General features: G+C 53.3%; 1 protein-coding gene across 12 annotated transcripts; it reads right to left on the bottom strand.

Moving 5' to 3' along the window:
- Positions 1–1,260: 1,260 nt before the first annotated feature.
- CHRD (chordin) lies at positions 1,261–21,740 on the bottom strand. 12 transcript variants are annotated; one of them, XM_063704434.1, is made up of 25 exons: positions 21,162–21,739; positions 20,833–20,936; positions 20,264–20,393; positions 20,004–20,132; positions 19,813–19,912; positions 19,610–19,697; positions 19,100–19,241; positions 18,855–18,995; positions 18,691–18,773; positions 18,466–18,613; positions 18,195–18,301; positions 17,971–18,090; positions 16,917–17,073; positions 16,371–16,591; positions 15,449–15,562; positions 14,867–15,130; positions 14,684–14,777; positions 14,515–14,571; positions 14,145–14,248; positions 13,588–13,690; positions 12,768–12,922; positions 12,514–12,616; positions 6,021–6,173; positions 5,172–5,519; positions 3,450–3,544 (listed from the first exon to the last, which is right to left on the bottom strand). In XM_063704434.1, the coding sequence occupies exons 1-23, from the start codon at positions 21,307–21,309 to the stop codon at positions 6,088–6,090; spliced, it is 2,898 nt and encodes a 965-aa protein (XP_063560504.1). In that variant the 5' UTR covers positions 21,310–21,739; the 3' UTR covers positions 3,450–3,544; positions 5,172–5,519; positions 6,021–6,087. The 12 variants fall into 12 exon arrangements, with proteins under 12 accessions (XP_063560498.1, XP_063560500.1, XP_063560502.1 ...); XM_063704430.1 differs by lacking the exon at positions 3,450–3,544 and adding an exon at positions 1,405–1,720 and having other exon boundaries at positions 18,691–18,995; XM_063704429.1 differs by having other exon boundaries at positions 18,691–18,995.
- Positions 21,741–21,749: the final 9 nt, after the last annotated feature.

Here is a 21,749-nt window from a genome sequence, read left to right as displayed (position 1 = left end):
TTCACGGGCATGGGGAGCATTTCACCCCTCCCTAATGGTTCTCACACCCATTGTCAGATTCAATTACAGTGATGGCATTCAGTGCCAACTATACGCCAAGCATGTACATACGTTTTCTATGGTCCTTGTGACAATCATGCAGGTAACCATCATTAAGACCATGTTGCAGCAAACTGAGGCTCAGGCATGGCAAATGCCTTGCCAAAGTCACACAGCTAACAAGTGTCATTCTCGGTTCATATCACTCTACTAAACTGCTGCCAGTTCAAGGCTGGCCATATTTCCGGGAAGTCGTCACAAAACTGAGGTGATGATGGTCAAGAACCAAGTCACTAGCAAAGCACACTTCCCTGCCTCCCTTCTTCTCACTATGTCTACAGAGCCCACATCTACTCAGCTGAGTCTTCTTGGCAACCAAAATGAATACACACATTGCAAACTGTTAAGGTAACCACAGCTATGTGGAGAGAGGGCGTCCAGCCTTGTAGCAACTTTGGACTGATCCTCAGGAGCGACCCCTCCTCCCTGGGAGTCACATCTCAGACTCCTTCTGGCTGTTGCCACCTCTTGGAAAATGAACAGGGAGCTGGAGCTGGAGCTGGAGCTGGGAGCTGCTCCCAACTGCAGTTCATTTGGGGTGTCCAAACTCACTTCTCACCAAAGCGCAGTCGTGAAGTATCTGCTTTGCCATCAGCTGGATGGGGCTCAGGCTGTGGAGTTTTAGTGTCACCCCAGCCTCTGGGTCTTCATCCAGATGTGCAAAGAGAACAGCCACCTGGCATCGTTTCTCTTTTCTTTTTTCTTTTTCTTTCTTTCTTTCTTTTTTTTTTTTTTTTTTTTTGAGAAGGAGTCTTGCCCTGTCACCCCAGAGTGCAGTGGTGCAATCTCAGCTTACTGCAACTTCCGCCTCCCAGTTTCAAGCTATTCTCCTGCCTCAACCTCCCAAGTAGCTGGGATTACAGGCACCTGCCACCACGCCCCACTAATTTTTGTATTTTCAGTAGAGACGGGGTCTCGCGATTTTGGCCAGGCTGGTCTCGAACTCCTGACCTCAAGTGGTCCACCCACCTCAGCCTCCCAAAGTGCTGGGATTATAGGATTGAGCCACTGTGCCTGGCCTAGCATCGTTTCTCTTAAAATTTTGACAATCTATGGCAAAACTTATATGTGCGGTAATAGAGCCAAGCAAGGAAAAGAGATATAAAACTATAAACACAAGGCAAACTCAACAAAACACACAGAAAGAAGAAAAACTCCAAAAAAACTCTGTATTCTCCACAAAGAATTTTTCCTAGTTTGTTTTGTTGTTTGATTTTTTTAACCAAAATTTTTTACTTCAAGGAAACATTTTTATAATTAAAAAGCATGATTCACTAAAACTACCATCTGAAATTTTGAAATAAATCATGGCATCATAATGTTCAGGATAAAAAAGACTAGGGAAAACATCAAAGGTAAATGAGGCTCATTCTGAATTGCAGTTCTAATTTTATTAAGTAAGTAAATTTTCTTCAGTTTATACTTTTCTATTTTCTGAAACTTTTCCAGTGGAGAATTGTTACATCTATAATCAGTCAAAAATAAAGTGCTATAATTTTTTATTTTAGCCGCGTCAGGAAGTCTCCTCACTCACCTATTTGTGGAGGAGGGGAGGGGAAAAAAAAACCCTTCTTTTGAAGGTCTTCCCTGGTGCCATTTCCAGTGGTACCTCGGCTGGAACCTATGAGAAAAAAAAGTTCCTTCATAATGATGTCAGCCTTGCTTTAAAAAAAAAGAAAGTCTCTAAAACTCATGAAAAACACACTTGATGTGAATCATATGTCTGAGTGGCAGAGTTCCCACTAAGCTGGGTGAGCACACAGATGCGCAGGACAGAAATTCCTCCCCACACAGTGACTATTCCTCTGCGGAGCTGTTGAAGGTAAACAGCCCAACCGCTGTAAATGTTCCTGCTGGCTGTGAAGTCCCCATGCCCCTACCTCCTTACCCTTCCGTTATCCATCCCTTTCTCTAACCCTCCCTCTTATCAAAAACCAATGCCCGCCCCCCCCCCCCCGCCACCCCCCGCCGTGCCCCAGCACTGTGGCTCATGACTGTAATCCTAGCACTTTGGGAGGCCAAGGCGGGTGGATTGCCTGAGCTCAGGAGTTTGAGACCAGCCTGGGCAAGATGGTGAAACTTCATCTCTACTAAAATAGAGAAAATTTGCCAGGCATGGCGGCAGGTGCCTGTAGTCCCAGCTACTCGGGAGGCTGAGGCAGAATTGCTTGAACCCCAGAGGCAGAGGTTGCAGTGAGCCAAGATCACGCCACTGTACTCCAGCCTGGGTGACAGAGTGAGACTCTGTCTCCAAAAAAAAAAAAAAGCAATGGGGGCCAGGCACGGTGGCTCACGCCTATGATCCCAGCACTTTGGGAGGCTAAGGCAGGCGGATTACCTGAGGTCAGGAGTTCGAGACCAGCCTGGCCAACATGGCAAAACCCCGTCTCTACTTAAAAAATACAAAAATTAGCTGGGTATGGTGGCACACGCCTGTAATCCCAGCTACTCAGGAGGCAGAGGCAGGAGAATTGCTTGAACCCGGGAGGCCGAGGTAGCAGTGAGCCAAGATCGTGCCACCGCACTCCAGCCTAGGTGACAGAGCCAGACTCTGTCTCAAAAAAAAGAAAAAAAAAGCAATGGGATCTGACAATAATCATTCACATTTGTTGACTGATAGATTATACTTAAACAGATGACCTAATATCTTAACCAGTCATTAGCATTTTAAAATTCTCATCTTCCAGTTTGAGACGAAAAAACTTCTACTGAAGGAATTTCAGGCATCAGCCAGCAGGTGCAGTAATGTTTTTGCCAAAGGGATGGGTGGTGGGGTCCTGAAAGTATTATAAATCTGGTTTAGATGTCCTCGGACCTGGGTTGGGGGGTGTCAGAAGGAAGGGTGCTGGGCCTCTCCCCAGGTGAGCCCCTACTCCTTTGGAAGGAAAAACAGGCTGGGCTGGTTCCAGCTGCTGGAGCTACTGGGGGAGAATGAGGCATCTTTTGGCCTCCAGTATCTGGAGCCTCCTCTTTCAAGACGGTCCACTGGGTATCTCCCCTCACCACCACCTTTCCTTTGTTCTCCTTTTCGTTTTTTGAGATGGAGTCTTGCTCTGTTGCCCAGGCTGGAATGCAGTGGTGTGATCTCGGCTCACTGCAACCTCTGCCTCTCAGGTTCAAGTGATTCTTCTGCCTCAGCCTCCCTAGTAGCTGGGACTACAGGTGCGTGCCACCACGCCTGGCTAATTTTTGTATTTTTAGTAGAGACAGGGTTTCACCATATTGGCCAGGTTGGTCTTGAACTCCTGACCTCGTGATCCACCCGTCTCGCCCTCCCAAAGTGCTGGGGTTACAGGCGTGAGCCACCGCGCCCAGCTGTTCCCCTTCTTTCACATTCACCCCTTGCCTCAGAGCTTCCAGGAGATTCTTTATGTTTTCTGGCTCAGTGCTTCTTTAGGTGGCATTCAGTGAGATTTTCACACTCCAGCCTCCCTTGTCTGCCAACCTGGAAACCAATTTATGCTTCATGTGGCATTTTGGCCTCTCACGTTTCCGACCACAAGATATGTGCTTAAATTGCAACTCTTCTTGAGTGGAGATTTTAGGATAGGGTCCCTTCCTAGTCATGAGTAGATCCCCCTTCCTTCTTCCCCTTTTCCAGACTGGCAAATGCCTGGGTGGGTTGCATCTTGTAAGCAAACTTGTGCAAGCATAACTGACCCATGAATGGATGTGACCTCATTGTACCAGGTAGTAGCTATTGCTTTAATGCTCACTCTGGTCATATTTCGTCTTCACATAGCATATCATTTAAATGTTAGATGAAACACTATGTCCTTTGAGATTTAACTATAATTGAATCAAGACTTTATCCTCTATTTTTGTAGAGATCCAGTTCTCACCCCAATATCCCAAGGGACTCATTTTCTTAGGGTCCTCTCCTACTGTGATATTTACCAACCTATTGATTTCACATGAATCTCACCATTATGGCAGGCCTCTTCCCTTCATTTCTCCTGACAAGGAACTTAGTCACGTTCACGAATTTTTAAAAAGTATTATATACCCCCATGGCTTTATTTCCATGTCACCTCACTGGGGCATTCTCTGACTACCCCTTTTAAAATTGCAACCAGAAAAAAACAAAGACAAAAATAAATAAATAAATAAATAATATATATATATATATATATATATATATATTTTTTTTTTTTTTTTTTTGGAGACGGAGTCTCACTCTGTCACTCAAGCTGGAGTTCAGTGGTGTGATCTCTGCTCGCTGCAACCTCCACCTCCCAGGTTCAAGCAATTCTCCTGCCTCACCCTCTTAAGTAGCTGGGATTACAGGCGCGCACCACCATACCCTGCTAATTTTTGTATTTTTAGTAGAGATGGGGTTTCACCATGTTGGCCAGGCTGGTCTCGAACTCCTGACCTCAAGCAATCTGCCCACCTCGGCCTCCCAAAGTGCTGGGATTACAGGCATGAGCCACCAAGCCTGACTGAAAAGAGAATTTTAAAAAACAGAAATAAAACAAACAAAATACAAATAAAATAAAATTGCAATCAGATCCTCTCCCTCTGGAATTCCCAGTTCTCCTTCTGCTCTATTTTTTCCATAGCACTATCTTCTTCTGGCACACTATATAACTGACTTGTTTATTATATTTATTGACTGTCTTCCCCCACTAGACTATAAACTCCACATGGGCAGGGCTTTTTGTTGGTTTAATTCACTGCAGAACCCCCAGCACTTAAGACAGTACCTGATAAGCCGGGTGCAGTGGCTAACACTTGTAATCCCAACACTTTGGGAGGCCGAGGCAGTTGGATCACCTGAGGTCGGGAGTTCAAGACCAGCCTGACCAACATGGAGAAACCCCATCTCTACTAAAAATACAAAATTAGCCAGGCATGGTGGCACATTGCCTGCAATCCCAGCTACTTGGGAGGCTGAGGCAGGAGAATCACTTGTACCCGGGAGGCGGAGGTTGTGGTGAGCTGAGATCACGCCACTGCACCCCAGCCTGGGAAACAAGAGCGAAACTCCATCTCAAAAAAAAAAAAAAAAAAAAAAGAGTACCTGACAAAAGAAGATGCTCAATAAATATTAGTTGAGTGAATACACTTACATGAAGCTTTGTAGTATGGCAGATTTTGCTAAAAATGTCAGGTGATGGGCCGTCCACAGCCTTGTTACTCGTAATGTGTTCCTGCACCAACAGCAGCAGCATTACCAGGCAGCTTGTCGGCAAGGCAGCAGCCCAGGCCTCACCCCAGACCTTCTGATCAGCGTCTGCATTTCAACAAGACTCCCAGATGATTCACATGTGCATGAAAGCTTGAAAAGCACTAGTCTAGGCCATGTGTGCAGTGGCTCACGCCTGAAATCCCAGCATTTTTAGGAGGCTGAGTTGGGAGGATCGCTTCATGCTAGGAATTCAAGACTAGCCTGGGCAACATAGTGAGACTCCCCATCTCTATTTCAAAAATAAAAATAATACAAAGAAAAAGAAAAACACTGGTCTGTATCACAACAATGCAAACAACTTAAACTTGGATCTTAGACATCCCCATTCTTAAAAGGTTTTTTTCTTATATGCAAGAAATTGGTAACATTGCACTCCAGCCTGGGCAACAGGAGTGAAACTCTGTCTCAAAAAAAAAAAAAAAAAAAAAAAAGAATATGTCTCCACTGCTACCCCTATAGAAGGCAGAAAAGACCACAAAAGGTTCGGGTTTTGAAGGACAAATTCTTGGGGGTTTTTTTTTCCGTTCTTTTTTTCTCCCTAAAGGACAAGTCCTTTCCTTTTTTTATATTAGTGTTGGGAGAAATCCCCTGGCTTCCCTCCCTCTTCCCCACCTTCCCTCAGAGTGGGGGGCTGGTCAGGGACCCAGGCCACCATGTTAAAAGCTGCCGGGCCACCAGGAAGACCGGCAGCACCAACCAGCCTTGCCTGTGATCTCCAGGGTGTTCTTACCATAAGTGTGGAAGGTCACAGCCATGGCCACCTGCTTCAGTCTCACAGGCCTCTTTGCCAGGCAGGCTCATGAGACCCGCCAGCTGCTGGGCCGGAAGCACATGTACTTGACCGAGTTGTCTTCCCAGGACCTCAACAGCAGCCCTTCTGCCCCTGCATGGAGAAGTATCCAGTTCAATGCCTGTCAGGCAGCAACCCTTGCACTGGCATCGGCTGCCTCTATCTGTGCCCCCTGCTTGTCCCACTGCACAAATGAGAGAGTGAGGAGTCTCTGTCCCCACAGTAGGCCTGGCACCTCAGTGGAGCATGACGAACTCCAAAAATGGAGGCTCCAAAAGAGGCTGAGCCAGCCCAGCCAAGGCAGGTGGACAAGAAAAAACTGTGAATGACTCCTCCCGAGAAATGGCTGGGGCCCTGGCCAATCTCTGCTGCTCACGTGAGGAGAGGACAACCTCCAGGCCTGCTCAACACCCGTCAGCTGAGAAGCATGGATTCCCCTGGGGGAGCTCTAGCCAGTTTGCAGAAAATTTGCCCGATTCTCTAAGCTAGGGGAGATTTTTTTCAAACTTTTTGTTTGTGTACCTCCCTGGCCATTTTCAATGCGAAAGGTCAGATTTCCCTTAAACGCACTCCATAGCTTTCCTTATTTCTGCAGAAAGAAGTGCACTCCTGCTCCTGAAGCTGTCACACAAATACCCTATGCTGGGACATCACAGCCACTTCACAGGTGAGGATCAAGGCGCTGCAGAAGGCACTGTAGGGGTAGAACCTGGCGTGGGAGTGGGAGTGGGGCCAAAGCTGGGTAATGAAGTTTTCACTGACTAACACTTAGAAAAATACTGAGTGAATTTTTTTTTTTTTTTTTTTTTTTTTTGAGATGGAGTCTCGCTCTGTCCCTCAGGCTGCAATGGCGCGATCTCGGCTCACTGCAACTTCTGCCTCCAGTGTTCAGATGATTCTCCTATCCCAGCCTCCTCAGTAGCTGGGATTACAGGCGCAAACCACCACACCCAGGTAATTTTTGTATTTTTAGTAGAGATGGGGTTTCACCATGATGGCCAGGCTGGTGTCGAACTCCTGACCTCAGGTGATCCACCGGCCTCAGCCCTGCAAAATGCTAGTATTACAGGCGTGAGCCACCGCACCCAGCCATCAGTAATTTTGTTTTAAGAGTGGTTGGCTATCCAGGAGTTGGAATAACAGGTGGATTTTTCTTTCCTTCTCACATATTTGTATATTACCATAACTGTTAACAATGATTTACTTTTATGAAGAGCAAAAATAATTCTGGCAGCTCCCTTTGTACATGAAAACATATCAAAGCCAAACAATGTTGTAAGCTTCATTCTCAGAGCAGCACAGTCATTCCACAATCTCTAATAAGTCCTCCCCTTTTGTCATCCCTAACAATGTATTTCCAGCATTCCATAATACCCTCTATGTAGGCATTCCATACACACAGGCTTTTTTCGTCACACATCATATATGACTACCTAATATTTGACAAGTGAAACTGTGTCTCTTTCAGCATGCCCAGAGAAATCTTTCTCTGCCTTAATTTTATTACATGATGAGACCTCTCCTTTCTGCCATTTTTGTTGTGTCAGAAGTGTTGCCAAAAAAAGGGGTTCTCATCCAGACCGCAAGAGAGGCTTATTGGATCTTGCACACAAAGGAATTCAAGGCAAGTCGCAGAGTGCGGTGAGAAGAGATGGTTTATTGAAAGCTACTGTTTCAGCGTAGAGTGTCTTCAGAAAGCAAGAGGACGAACGCCTCTTCTAAGGTGTTTTTTGTTTTGTTTTGTTTTGTTTTGATGAAGTTTCGCTCTCGTCGCCCAGGCTGGAGGGCAATGGCCGTAGTCTCGGCTCACTGCAACCTCCGCCTCTCGAGTTCAAGCAATTCTCCTGCCTCAGCCTCCCAAGTAGCTGGGATTACAGGCGTGTGCCACCATGCCGGGCTAATTTTTGTATTTTTAGTAGAGACGGGGTTTCGCCATGTCGGCCAGGCTGGTCTCAAACTACTGACCTCAAGTGATCCACCCGCCTCGGCCTCCCAAAGTGCTGGGATTACAGGCATGAGCCACCACACCTGGCCTAAGGTTTTCTTATATAGGTTTCTTATCCATGTAAAAGCTAAGTTATGTCTACATGTGGGGGACTGACAGCATGACATTTATTATGTTGCTGATTTAAAGAAAACTATCCTTGGCATTTTAGTGCGTAAGTACATCAAAGCTTGACTATAACCATCATAAAAGCATACATTGTTATGTGATATGGGGACATCAGGACATTCTGCTGTCATAGGAGTTTGTCTTTGCAGGCATTGTGAAGCTGCTTCCTGAGCTGTAGACATCTTATGACCATGGGTCATGACTGGCAAGGAACATACCTGCTAGTTTTGTTGTTTTGTTTGTTTCTTTGTTTGCTTGTTTGTTTTGAGACAGAGTCTTGCTCTTGTTGCCCAGGCTTGAGTGCAATGGCACGATCTCAGCTCACTGCAACCTCCGCCTCCTGGGTTCAAGCGATTCTCCTGCCTCAGCCTCCCAAGTAGCTGGGATTATAGGCGCCTGCCACCACGCCTGGCTAATTTTTTGTATTTTTAGTAGAAACGGGGTTTCACCGTGTTGGCCAGGCTCCAAGCTGTGCTAGAACTCCTCACCTCAGGTGATCCATCTGTCTCCGCCTCCCAAAGTGCTGGGATTACAGGCGTGAGCCACCATGCCTGGCCTACCTGCTAGTTTTAAGATGGAGTTGACTTTATTTTTTTATTTTTTTATTTTTTGAGATAGAGTTTCACTCTTGTTGCCCAGGCTGGAGTGCAATGGAGCAATCTCGGCTCACTGCAACCTCTGCCTCCCAGGCTCCAGCGATTCTCCTGCCTCAGCCTCCCGAGTAGCTGGGATTACAGGCACCCGCCACCACACCTGGCTGATTTTTTGTATTTTTAGTAGAGACGGGGTTTCATCATGTTGGCAGGCTGGTCTTGAACTCCTGACCTCAGGTGATCTGCCTGCCTCGGCCCTCCCACTCCCAGGAGGTCCCCGGAACCCCCATCTGTCCCTCTGCCCTGTGGCAATTTCACATATCCATGGCCAAGATTTGAAAACTATTGTTCTTAAGTCACTGCACAGACCCTGCTCTGGTGACATGGACAAAAGTGAACTGACAGCTGCCAGCAGTACCACCATGCCATAGCTCCAAACTGTTTGCTGTTCATCACCTACCTTAGCCCAATCTGGATTTGGTATATTAAAAGTGGGCAGAGTGTCACTAGGGAATGCCTAAGAGGTAGTCACACAAGGAGAACTTGGCAAAGTGGATTACTGCACATGAAGGAGTTTTCTCTTCAAAAAATGTTGTATCAAAACCACCCCATTTCTTCAGCCAAGCAGGTATGTATTCCCTTCTGTCTGTTTTGCTGGAGAAGCTCAGTGGTCGAGTCAAACCCTCTGCAATGTAAAAGGCCTGACTGACCCCAGGGTGAGAGATCAAATTTTAAATACTACAGGTAACTGTTTTGAGACACAGAAATACTAAACCCAGGAAAATGGTCCTCTGCTTGGATTTTGCTGCATTTTTGCAGGGTTTTTGGTTTGGTTTGGTTTTTTGGAAAGGGAAAGGGCTCTCTGACCAATGTGCAGTTGCCTGAAGGGGAATGGATGGGGCATTGAATGGATGGGCATTGAATGGGCATTGAATGGATGGGAAAAATAAATGATGTTATTGAGGTCTCTGAACATCAGGGCTTCCAACAAGTCTGAAATGAAGTTCCTCACACACTGGACAGGGCTGGCCCTTCTGTTTCACCATACCACTTCCCTGGGGCTCAGGCAGGGCCTGGAGACTGGCCAGCTTTGGTTGGAACACAGGCTAGGATGGGAACAGTGTTTCAAGGGTTTTTGCCTAAAGAGGACAGGGCTCTGCCTGGACCCATCACCTGCTCATTGGTTCACTCAGCTGACGTGCACTGAGGCCTGCTCTGAATCCCTCCTGGTGCCTGTGGTTCCAGCTCTCTGGAGCCCACTGAGCCATCCTAGAGTGACTCACCTGCCTTTATCCTTCCCCTAGTCTTGTGAGCATCAGTAACAAACTCGGGTTAAATCCAAGGATCAAAATTTCCCTTTCCAACCCTTCTTCCTACCAAAGTTCCACACCAAGGAGGACAACACTGTCAGCACACCATTTCTGGGCCAAATCTCCATCATACCACAGCTGGTGCCTCACTCCCACACTTAACCCCGTGCTGAATACTGCTGCTTTTTCATCCCTATCTGGCCCTCACGATCCTCCTATTAACAGCCAGGGCTCTGGCCCAAGTGGTTATCCCCATCCTCATCATCCCTGAATCCTCAGTCCAGCCCCTCCTCTCCCCTAAGCATTCAGCAGGATATCAGTTGCCAAACGCAAGTGAAGCCCATGGCCACTCTCCTCCCTGCGATTCTCCCTGCCTTCATTCCAAACCAGCCCCACAAATCCCACCTCGGGGAGAGTGCCTTTTGCAGCGAATATGTGCCAGGCCCTGAGCTGTGTAATGCACGTGTTCTGATTGAATCCTGTGAGGGGGATATCATGTGTTTTATAAAAGGGAAACGGGGGTTTGTGAAAGTTAAATAACTCAGCTAGTTAACAGCAGAACTGGAACTCGATGCTTCAATGGGCTAAGACAATAACTTCTTAACCACATACAGCATGCCTAACACTCCATAAGCAAGCCATGATTTCCCTTTCCCCTGCCCTACCAGATCATAAAATCCCAGATTCATTTGACTCCACATTGTTTATATGAAAGATGGATCTGCAGCTACATACATTTGTTAGATTTCTGTTCTGATACCCTCATTTCCTAGACCTTGTCAAAATGCCTGGGTCTTGATGGTAGGAATGAGGGAGGGGAGAGAGAAGAGGGTAACAGGGCAGGAGGGTCTTGTCTTATTCTTTACATGATTTGGTCTCAAGGTAAGCGCAGCCAAAAGCTGGACCAGAGCTGATTCCAATCCACTCTGACCCCAGTTTGCCCCAGAACTGGTCCAGAACACGAGTTTCCAGGAAAAAAACAGGAAAGTGTCTGCCTCACTTTAGACAAAGAAGGTAGAGGCTGGGCTGGGTGTGGTGGCTCATGCCTGTAATCCCAACACTTTGGAAGGCCAAGGCAGGAGGATCACTTGAGGCCAGGAGTTCAAGACCAGCCTGGGCAACATAGCAAGACCCCATTGCTGTGAAGGAAGGAGAAGGGAAGGGAAGGGAGAGGGAAGGGAGAGTGAAGGGAAGGGGAGGGGAGGGAAGGGGAGGGGAGGGAAAGAAAGGGAAGGGAAGGGAAGGAGGGAGAGAGGGGCTGGTGACACCTTTGATTCTCTCTCTGGAGCAACTTCAAACATGAAGTCAGCAAACAGGCCAGCGATGTGGGAAACTAAACTTGAGTCAAAATCCTGCTTCTACTTCCCTAAATTCTTGAGTCTCTAGGCCATCTCAAGAGCCATCCCCAGCCCCTCTGAGGAACCCAGGCATGCCAGCCAGCTGCCACGCTATCCTCTGCCTCTCCAGGTCTCTTTCAGCTCCCCAAGTGTCAGAGCTCCTCTCTCTCACCTCCTACTCTCTGCCCCTTCTCCACCAGGCCCCACTCAGGTTCCTGGCCACAAAGAGCCAACCTCATGCCCAAAGACTGAAAAAGAAATGTTTTAATAAATACAAAACTCTCCAATAATGACTCTGCTCAGCTCAGGGACAGCAGGAGTGGAGTGTCGGGGGCCCTTGGTGCTGAGTGAAGATAAATTAAAAATCCCAACAAGCCAGTGACATTATGTACAGGAGGAAAGGGGTGGGGCTTCCAGGACAGAGGCCGAGGGTGGCAGGGCAGGACTTGGAGTGGCTGTGACCTCGGTCTGGCCCAGCTGCCTCTCCCCCTTGTGGAGCTGTGGTTCCCAGAGGTAGTGGGGGTGGGAGTAGAGGCAGGACAGAGGAGCAAAGGCACTGGGCTTCCCACAGGAGAATGCAAGAAGGTCCTCGATGCCACCCCTTCCCCAGCTCAGGCCCCATCCTCTTGGTCATGTGGCCCTCTGGCTGCTCCCTAAGAGCCTTCGGCTTCTTTCTCCAGCTCTGGATCAGTTCTGGTCTCTGGGGCTGCTGGAGACAGAAGGGAGGGAATGTTGGAGGAGGGGAGAGGGAGTGGAGAGGCACAGAGAGGCATGGAGGGCAGGGCAAAGCATCCCTGCCTTGGTCCCAGAAAGGCCAGTATTTTCTAAACAGGTCAGTGCACACAGCTGGGTGACCTTCATCTCGTTGCTTAATTCCTCTGAGCTTCAGAAACCTCATTTGTAAAGAAAAGGTCATAAATAACAATTCCACCAGGTTGTTGTGAGGGTGGATTGGAATGGCACTTGTGAGGCAGGCTGCACTGTTCCTGCACACGGTGAATGCTCCCTTCCCTGATCAGGAGTCCCACAGGCAGGTGAGCCCTCCACTCACAGCTGCTGACCCTGGACTCCCTCACTTACGCCGCCGGTGGGCCGTGCAGCGGGAACAGCATCGACTCTCCTTCCCCGAGCCGCAGGACAGTGGCAGTGAACAGTCATCCCGCTCACAGTGAGGCACCCCTGCCTGGTACAAGACAGAGCAGACACTGAGTGTCCCCCAGAGGCACTGGGACACAGTGACCTTCAGCTTCTTCAGGGACCTCCCTGGGAAGGTCTCCCTACTCCAGACCAGGCCCCCAGTACCCACCTCACACAAGCCTCTGCTCCCCACTTACCCCACATCGGCAGGTGATACAGCTCATCTCTCCAAAAGGGGGCACTGAGGGGTGCCAGCTCTGACTCTCTGGGAACCACTGCCCAGCAAAACGGCAGCCCCGGGGCCCATCAGCCTGCATGGGGTCCCCCAGCTGGGGGTGGGCCCCCGACCCCACTGTTGAGAGGGAAAGAGAAAGGATCAGCCCAGGAGGACCAACAAGGTTTTATAAGTATTCTCTTTGAATACCCAGCACCTAGCAGTTTCTGGCACTTAGTAGGTGATAAATTTGGATGGGTGGGTGGGCAGATGAATGGATGGATGAAGGGACGGATGGATGGATGGATGGATGGATGGAAGGATGGATGCATCAATGGGTGGATGGGTGGATGGATGGAGGGATGGATGGATGCATGGATGGATGCATCAAGGGGTGGCTGGATGGATGCATCAATGGGTGGATGGTTGTATGGGTGGATAGACAGATGAATGGACGGATGGATGGATGGATGGATGGACGGATGGATGGATGGATGCATCAATGGGTGGATGGATGGATGGATGGATGGATGGATGCATCAATGGGTGGATGGGTGGATGGATGGATGGATGGATGGATGGATGGATGGATGGATGGATGGACGGATGGAGCAGGAACCAGAACCCATCATACCCCACTAGTATATCACATTCTTTCCACTGCATTTAGAGTCCTGGCTCCAGGCTAGGCACAGAGCAGTGCTCAGTATAATGCTCAATTAACTGAGCACCCTTCCCCTCACCCAGGACAAAGCCTGCCTCAACCCAAAGGTGAGGCCTCAGTGCTCAGCCACCTCTCTCACCTGGACACTGTTTGCAGCAGTCAGTGGGGTTGACACGCACAGGCTGGGCACAGGCCAGCCGGGGACACTGCACCTTCTCACAGTGCACCTCTCCAGTGCCCCCCTGTAGGGATCCATTGAGCAAGGAGTGTCAGGCAGGGGGCACATAAGCCTCCTGCCCACTCCCTTTCCTATTCCACACCTCAAATGCAGTCTCTCTGTGGCCTTTTACTCAGAGGCCCGGACTGGCTTTATAGACCTAAACTCAGCTCCTCATCGGAACCCTGCAAGGTAGGTGCCATCATATCTGCTTACAGGAGAGGAAAGTGAGGCTCAGGGACAGAAGGTGCCTAGGGTCACTGGCACTAGTTAGCTGGCAGAGCCAGAATCCACACCCAGGTCAGCCCTGTTCATTTTCCCACAGGAAGCCGACTCTCAGAGCGCCAAGGGCCTTTTCTCATATCGTTTTGATTCTTGAGCCCTCCTCACCAAGGACGGGCCTTCCTCACCTGGCAGCCCCTCCCCATCTCTGCAGACCCCGCTGGGTTATGGCACCAGAGAAGATTGGGTGGCCATACCTTGCAGGTGCAGACAGCACACTTAATTAAGCCAAAGGGGGGCACAACGGGGTGCCACCGCGTACCCGCTGCCCGCCAGCTCCGGTCACCATCAAAATAGCAGCCTGGTGGGGAACAGGGCCCAGCGGCCATTAGTATGAGCTCATCAGCTGGGCCCACAACCAAGGCTTGAGCCTCAGGCCACCCCCACACGAGCCTAAGCCAAGGGCCCACCTGGGGGCCAGTAACGCTAACGAGTCCTGTCAGGCATCGCTTGGAATCTGTGCCCCTCAGGCCACCCCCTATATACTCTCCCCTTCTTGTCCCCCTCCTGGTTCAACCTAATGGCTCCTCTGGGGCCTCCCACCCTGCACGCACCCTTCCAGCTCACCCTCTCCTGGGTCCCGGCTCCTTGGCAGCCCTGGCAAGTCTCTGACATCTTGTTTCTCTGTGGAGCCAAAGAAATGGTGAAAGCAGAGAGTGACCACCCTCATTCCCTCCCCAAAGGACCTGTCCGCACTGGGCCAACTCCTCCCTCCACTCCCCTGCGGGGAACTCACCAGGGCAAACAGGGCAGCACTGGTCGGGAGCCTGCACCGGGTGTGGGCAGCTGGGCGGTGGGCACACCACCGGGTCACAGATCACCGTTCGTCTCTGCAGAGAGGAGCAGAGGCATTGACGGGAGTGTCCAGGCCCCTTGCTCCAGATCCCAGGACCCAGTGTGCCCTTCCAGGACCTCCTACCTGGCAGGTGCAGAGTGAGCAGAGCGGGTCGTAGTTGGGCGCCCAGCGAGCCCCGTGGGGGCGCTGCTGCCCCTCGAAGAAGCATGTGTTGGGGTCTCGGGGCCGCCCAGGACCACCAGGTTTGGCGGGCGCTAGGGCCGGGAGACCAGGCACCACAGGCGGCGCAGCAGCAGCTGTATCCGGAGCCCCCAGCGCCCGCACCCCCTCGGCCCCGGCCGCCTCCAGGCGCAGTCCGCCAACCTCACATTGGTTGGCTATGTGCACCTGGGAGGAAAGGCCAATTGAGGCAGCGCTGGGGCTCCCCCTCGCGTCTTTACCAGCCAGCAGGAGACACCTCGGCCCCCTGAGCGCTGCAGTGGCCCAGGAGGATGCCATTCGCTCCACAATCATCTCAGCTGCCAGGGATAGGGTGCCAGGCTGCCAGCCTCCTCATGTAGCTCATCCTCCCCACCAGCCGGGGGGGCGCTGTGATACGACCACCCCCAGGACTCAGAGACAGCAAGTGACTAGTGCAATGGCACACAGTGCCCCTCCAACTCTGCACCCTCCCCACTGCCCCCACTGCCCACACTCGCCACCTACCTGCCCTCGGAGCTCCCCTCTGGGGCTACCCTTGGTGGTGATCAGCAGGGAGGCCATGCCTTTTGCCAGGTGCCGCAGCAGCTCCGGCTCCAGGTCCTTCACCACACCCTGGGCCTGCACATAGACAGGATAATGGATAGGAATAAGGCACTTTAGGGCTGAGCCTACTGTCCCCAGTTCACAGATGAAGAAACTGAGAGCCAGGGAGGTTAAATAAAGTCTTCATGGTAGCAAAGCCCATTGGCAATAGTGTGGAGCTTGGAAGCCAGGTCTCTCTGACTCCAAGTCCATGAGAACTCACCCCACTTGAAGGGCTTAGTCCATCCCACCTACCCCCCTGAGATGCAGGATATTACATACTATCCAAGACACCCCACCAAAAAAAGACTTAGAAAGGAGAATGAATAATAAAAAGCCAGTCAGAGTCATGCCCAGGTCTATCTGACTCCCAAGCCCATGCCAGCTCTTTTTTTTTTTTTTTTTTTTTTTTTTTTTTTTTTTTTTTGAGACGGATTTTTGCTCTTTCTGCCCAGGCTGGAGTGCAATGGCGCCATCTCGGCTCACTGCAACCTCCACCTCCCAGGTTCAAGCGATTCTCCTGCCTCAGCCTCTGGAGTAGCTGGGATTATAGGCATGTGCCACCACGCCCAGCTGATTTTGTATTTTTAGTAGAGATGGGGTTTCTCCATGTTGGTCAGGCTACCTACCTCAGGTGATCCACCCACCTGGCCTCCCAAAGTGCTGGGATTACAGGCGTGAACCACTGCACCCGGCCTACAAATCACTGTTTAATTTATTTTATTTATGCCAGCTCTTCTATACCAGGCTGCCTGCTCTCTGCTTTCCCCACCACAGGCCCACACAGCCCTTCAAGCTAAAAAACAGAAATGTTCCAAGCTGCCGCCTACCATCACATCCTTACCTCTGAGCCATAGAATCCCTTCAGCAGCCGCCGAGGCCCTGGCGTTCCAGGAGGCCCAAGGAGGTGGGCAGTGACAGTGCCTTGTTCTGAGCCACCAAGCCCAGCCAGCAGCACTTCATAGTGCAGGTGACAGTGGGTATCCAAGGAAAGCCAGGCGTGCCCTGCTGCTTGGCTCTTCACAGGGGGTAGCACCAGGGCTCCTGCTAGGGGCACGGGCAGCGCTGGGTCCAGACAGGGGAGAGATGACAGGTGAGAAGGTGGCCTAGGGCAAGCCCTCAAACCCAGCATTCCCTAGCTCCCCAGCACACATTCCACTAGCTGGAAGACACTGTCCATAGGTCCAGGGCCTGGAGAGCAGCAAGTTTTAGACCCTTGAACCTCAGCAACAGGAAGAGTCTGCCAGCAGGGCCACCCTATATGTCCCCACCTTCAGATGGCAACCAGAGCTTAGGCACAAAGAAAGACACACCAGGCTCCGGCTGTCTGCCACCATCCCTCAAATGTTCTAGGAAACCAAAGGGCAGACAGACCCCTAAGGACACTCACTGTCATGGCGGGCACTATGCCCACAGTAGGGCAGGGCAGCCACGTGCCCCCGAAGCTCTCCGTCTGGGAAGTCCTTGGTGCCCACGTTCAGGAAGAGCTCATTCTGCAGCAGCATATGAGCCCCTCGGGCACCCAGCCCAGGGCAGATACCCACGGCCTGGGGGCAGGGGAGGATGGGCCTTCTCAGCTCTCACACGAGTCCAAGGTTCTGAAGTCTTGGACCATTTTGTGCCCCCGCTCCACCCACACACACTTCCACACACCAGAAACACAGGATAAGGACCTGGCAGGCCCAGTTTCAAGGCCCTCCCCTGCTGCTTCCTAGCTATGTAACAACCTTCAAGAGTAACTTAACTTCTCCAAGTCTTCACTTCCTCATCTCTAAAATGGATACTGTGAAAGCCAAAAACTATGTAAGGCCACCAATGCAGCACCTAGCACATGGAAAGGCCCTGTAAGTAGCAACCATTGCCATTACATTTACTAATATGCGGCCCGTGGCACTGTTCTCCAGGTCCAATGCTCCCATTTGACTGTGAGCTTGCTAAGCACAGGGGCCACATCTGATTTGCTTTGTACTCTAGTCCCTAGTCTGGGGCTCACTAAAAATGTCAAATCATGCCGGGCATGGTGGCTCTCGCCTGTAATCCCAGCACTTTGGGAGGTCGAGGTGGGTGGACCATGAGGTCAAGAGATCAAGACCATCCTGGCCAACACGGTGAAACCCCGTCTCTACTAAAAATACAGAAATTAGCTGGGTGTGGTGGTGCACGCCTGTGGTCCCAGCTACTTGGGAGGCTGAGGCAGGAGAATCGCTTGAACCCAGGAGGCAGAGGTTGCAGTGAGCCAAGATCACACCACTGCACTCCAGCCTGGTGACAGAGCAAGACTCCATCTCAAAAAAACAAAAACAAAAAAAAAGTCAAATGAATAAATGAATGAGTGGGAGAACCCATGAGTGAGTGGATGATAATGAACATCCCTGCTCATCCAACCTGGCTTCCCACAGCCCATGCATTGGGCCCTGGGGTCCAGCTCCACCTGGAGCCCTCACCATGTGTCCTCCTGGCTGGAGTCCAGCCATGTGGCACAGGACAGTGCGCTGATCCCTCCGCTGAGGCTTGGTCTCCAGTGTCATGGCCACCACCTCACTGCTTGTCCCTACCACTTGCACCTGATGGGCAGGGATGGAGGAGGGCAAAGTGGAGAGGCAGTAAAGGCCTGGGGCCTGCTGCCCATGCCACCCCTCCCCCACCTTCTGCAGCCCCTGGCTCTTACCTGATAGATCAGGGAGCCATTTCCTAGCAGCGTGAGGCTGGCTGAGCCGGCAGCACCCGTCTGGACTGGGATCAGGGCATCAGCCCCACAAAGGACACTTTGCAGGACTACAGAGGGGCAAGACAGGTGAGGCTAGGTTTACCCCATGGCCGCTTACACCCCTAGTCCACAGGATCTCTCCCACACCCACCCTGGCCCCTTCCCTGGCACTTGTCTGTGTCTCTCAGTTGTGCATGCCCGGCGCACCAGGCCCCCCCCCACCCCGCCTCACCGTCGCAGCTCTTCCTGGCAGCAATGTGTCCACTGATGCGCAGCCCTGGCCTGCCTGCCCACTCCAGGGCCATCTGCAGCTCCCCCAGCACCAGCCAGTCCATCTCCTGGACTGTCAGGTTGGGCAGCACCTCAGCAAAGCCTGGTTCCTGGGAACAGAGCAGGGTGTGATGGGCAATAGCAAGAGGCCAAGACAGGTGGCAGCAAGAGCCAGATCCCCACTCACCTGGGCTGAGACATTGGCCTGAAGTTCTCGCAGTAGCTGCCCCTGGTGTAGAATCTGGAGCCTCAAGGGAACCTGGGTTAGTCCTGCAAGGCCGCACATGTGGGCCTTTCTGAGACAGGTGCTCTCCCTAACCTTCTCACGTGTTTTGCCCCCATCCCACTTACCCCCACTCCTGGGTTCCAGCAGCCCTCGGAAGAGCAGCAAAAAATGCAAGGAGTCCTCTGTGTCACTGAGAGTGAGCAGGGTGATGCCCCCTACGCCCTGCTGTGGGGGGCCTTCTAGAGTCAGGATGGCACTGAAGGTCTCTGGGGAAGGGACGATGATGAGAGCCTGTCAGAAACCCCCCCTCCCCTTTCCTGGGTGATAGAGAAGACTCAGAACTTCACGCCCGGGGCTCTTTGCTCCCTACCTGCAGCCAGGGCCCGGTGCCGGATGAGAGGCCCCCAGACCTCCCCTGAAGGGTGAGTGAGTGTCACAAGTGCCACATGCAGCTGTTCTGCCCTAAGGAGCCTCAGAGACAACCGAGGCACTGCCCGCCACACCCCACAGACCTGGAGCAGAGAGACAAGAAGGCCCTACGCTCAGACACTGTGCAGGCTAGGCCAATTAGGATGCCCAGGCAGGGCTTATGAAAAAGGAACATGGAAAGGAACCTCCAGGGTGCCCTAGGAAGCTTAAGAAAGAACGCTGGAGCCAGATGCTTGGGTTCCAATCCTGGCTGCACCACTTACTAGCTGTGTGACCTTGAACAAATCACATTATCCTACTGAGCCTCAGTTCCCCCTTCTGTAAAATGGGCATCATAATGTCAGTGCCTTCCTCCCACTGGGCTGTGGTGAGGACCACAGGAGGCAATGCAGAGCATGCTCTCAGCACAGTGCCCAGACTGGACAAGTGCTCATAAATGGCATCATCTCACCAGGCCATCCTGGGTGGGGGCTGCAGGGTGCTCAAACAGGACACTGCCATTGGAGTCTGAGAAGCGGACCCTGGTAGGGCGGTCCAGCCTGGGAATGAGAGGTCGGGTGAGGCCGGACTGAGCCAAAAGCAGCCCCTCCCAGCTCTCCCAGTTTCCCTCCCGGGCCGGCAGCTGACCCCTCCTTGCTCCTTCCCCTTTCTCACCGCCTGTAGGAGATAGAGAAGCGGAGGCTAGAGCGCAGCAGCGAGACTCGGGCTCGTGCCACCGCCTGCGACCTCGGCCCTGTCAGCAGCGCCACGAAGTCTGGGACGGGAGGAAGATGGCCTGAGCACTGTCAAACGCCGCTTTGGTGGCCCGGCCTCAACCACAACCCCGCTGTTCGCCAGCCCCCTACCCGTGTGGCCGTCACCACGGGCCCGCTCCTCAGCGCCTGGCTCCCCGCGGTCGCTATAACTGCGATGCTCCGGGTCCCGCGGATACTCGAAGGACAGGCCGCTCGGCTGCCGCTCCGAACTGCTGCGCTCTGCGGGCGGGGGGGTAAGAACACGGGCTTCAGCTGGCCATGGGAAAGGCCAGTCCGACGCCCCATCCAAGTGGCCCGGGACCTAGTATCGTGGCCCTGCCTCCCTCCCCGCAGGGCGGAGCAAGACTTACCCTGGGGGCAGGTCTGGCAGCAGTGTCCCGGCAGCTGGCGCGGCTGCCCACAGGCCGGGGTTGGGCACTCTGGTTTGATGTTCTTGCAGCTGACCCTGCCAGGGCCCCTGGTACGGCGACCCCACTGAGGCTGCTCCCGGAAAAGGCGGGAAACCCAAGTGAGTGCAAGATGCCAACTGATGAGACCCCCCCAGGCAAGGATGTCCCGCAGAGTCAGCCAGCTCTGCCACTTACAAGCTGCGTGACCCTAGACAAGCTACTTCATCTCTCTGGGCCTCAAGGTCCCTGTCTGGAAAATGGGGATAATAATACTCTCTATCTAGCAAGGCTGCCATGAGAGTTAGATGAGCAGGGAACGAAACGGAGTTGGCACAGAGCCTCACACAGAGTGGGCGATCAGTAACAGCACCTAAGAATTGAAGGGGCTGATTCCCCTTCCTCCACCAGAAAAATATCCCCAACATCTGCCGATTGGGCTCCTTCTCAGCAGCTCCGAGTCCACTCCGACGCCCGCGCGACCCGGCGCTCCCCACCCGCCAGGGCCCGGGCCGGCCGCGGGGTGCACTCACCGCCTCGCAGGCGCACAGCACGCAGCGCATCACCCCGAAGGGCTCCCCTAGGTCCGGGTGCCACGTCTCGTCCAAGGCATAGACCTTCCCGCCGAAGGAGCAGCCTGCGGGGACGGGCTTGGCTGGAGGCCGCTGCCCAGCTCGCGCCGTGTGCCGCCCCGGGGGCTGCCCGCGGGTCCCGGGTCCCGGGCACCGCGCCCTTCTGCCCCCGCCCACCCTCCGGGCCGCCCGCCGCGCCGAGCCACCTGCGCCCCGCGCCCCCTCCGGGCTGGCGCGGACTCGCCCCGAGCCCGACTCCCCGCCCGCGCCTCCCCCGGGCGCCCACCTACCTGCCGCTCCCCGAACGGGCAGCGGCTCCTTCTCAGAACGGATGGGCAGCACGGGGGGCTCGGGGCCGGCGCCGCGGGCCGGCCGGGAGCCGAGCAGCAGCAACCCGAGGAGCAGCAGCGGGGCCGGCGGGGCCGGGAGGCTCGGCATGACGCGAACGGGACAGCTGGGGAGGCGGGAGGGAGGAGGGCGCGGGAGCGGGCGGAGGGAGGGAGGCGGGAGTGCGGAGGGCGGAGGGCCGGGCCGGGGGCGGTGCGGCGGGAGGGGGCCGGGGCCGGGGCCGGGGCAGTGCCGCGAGGGGCTCGTCGGGCGGCCGCAGAGTCGGCGCCGGGCCGGGCGGGGCGGGAGGAGCGGCCGGGAGGAGCGCGGGCGGGCGGGCGCTGACCCGGGCCGTACGCGGCTCTACTGCCCCGGGCGCCGGCTCCGGCCCGTTTTATGCCCCGCGCCCGACGCCCCGGCCGGGGGCCTCCTCCTCAGCAAACGGGGCGGCGGCGGCAGCTCGGCGAGGGGCCGGGCTGAGCCCGGGGGGTCCGGCCCAGCAGCAGCGGCCCGGATCGCGGGTGGGGGAGGGGAGGGAGGGGCTGGGACCG

Source organism: Gorilla gorilla, chromosome 2 (assembly GCF_029281585.2).
Source record: "Gorilla gorilla gorilla isolate KB3781 chromosome 2, NHGRI_mGorGor1-v2.1_pri, whole genome shotgun sequence".
Classification (NCBI taxonomy): domain Eukaryota; kingdom Metazoa; phylum Chordata; class Mammalia; order Primates; family Hominidae; genus Gorilla; species Gorilla gorilla.
This window is presented reverse-complemented; position numbering and strand designations above follow the sequence as displayed.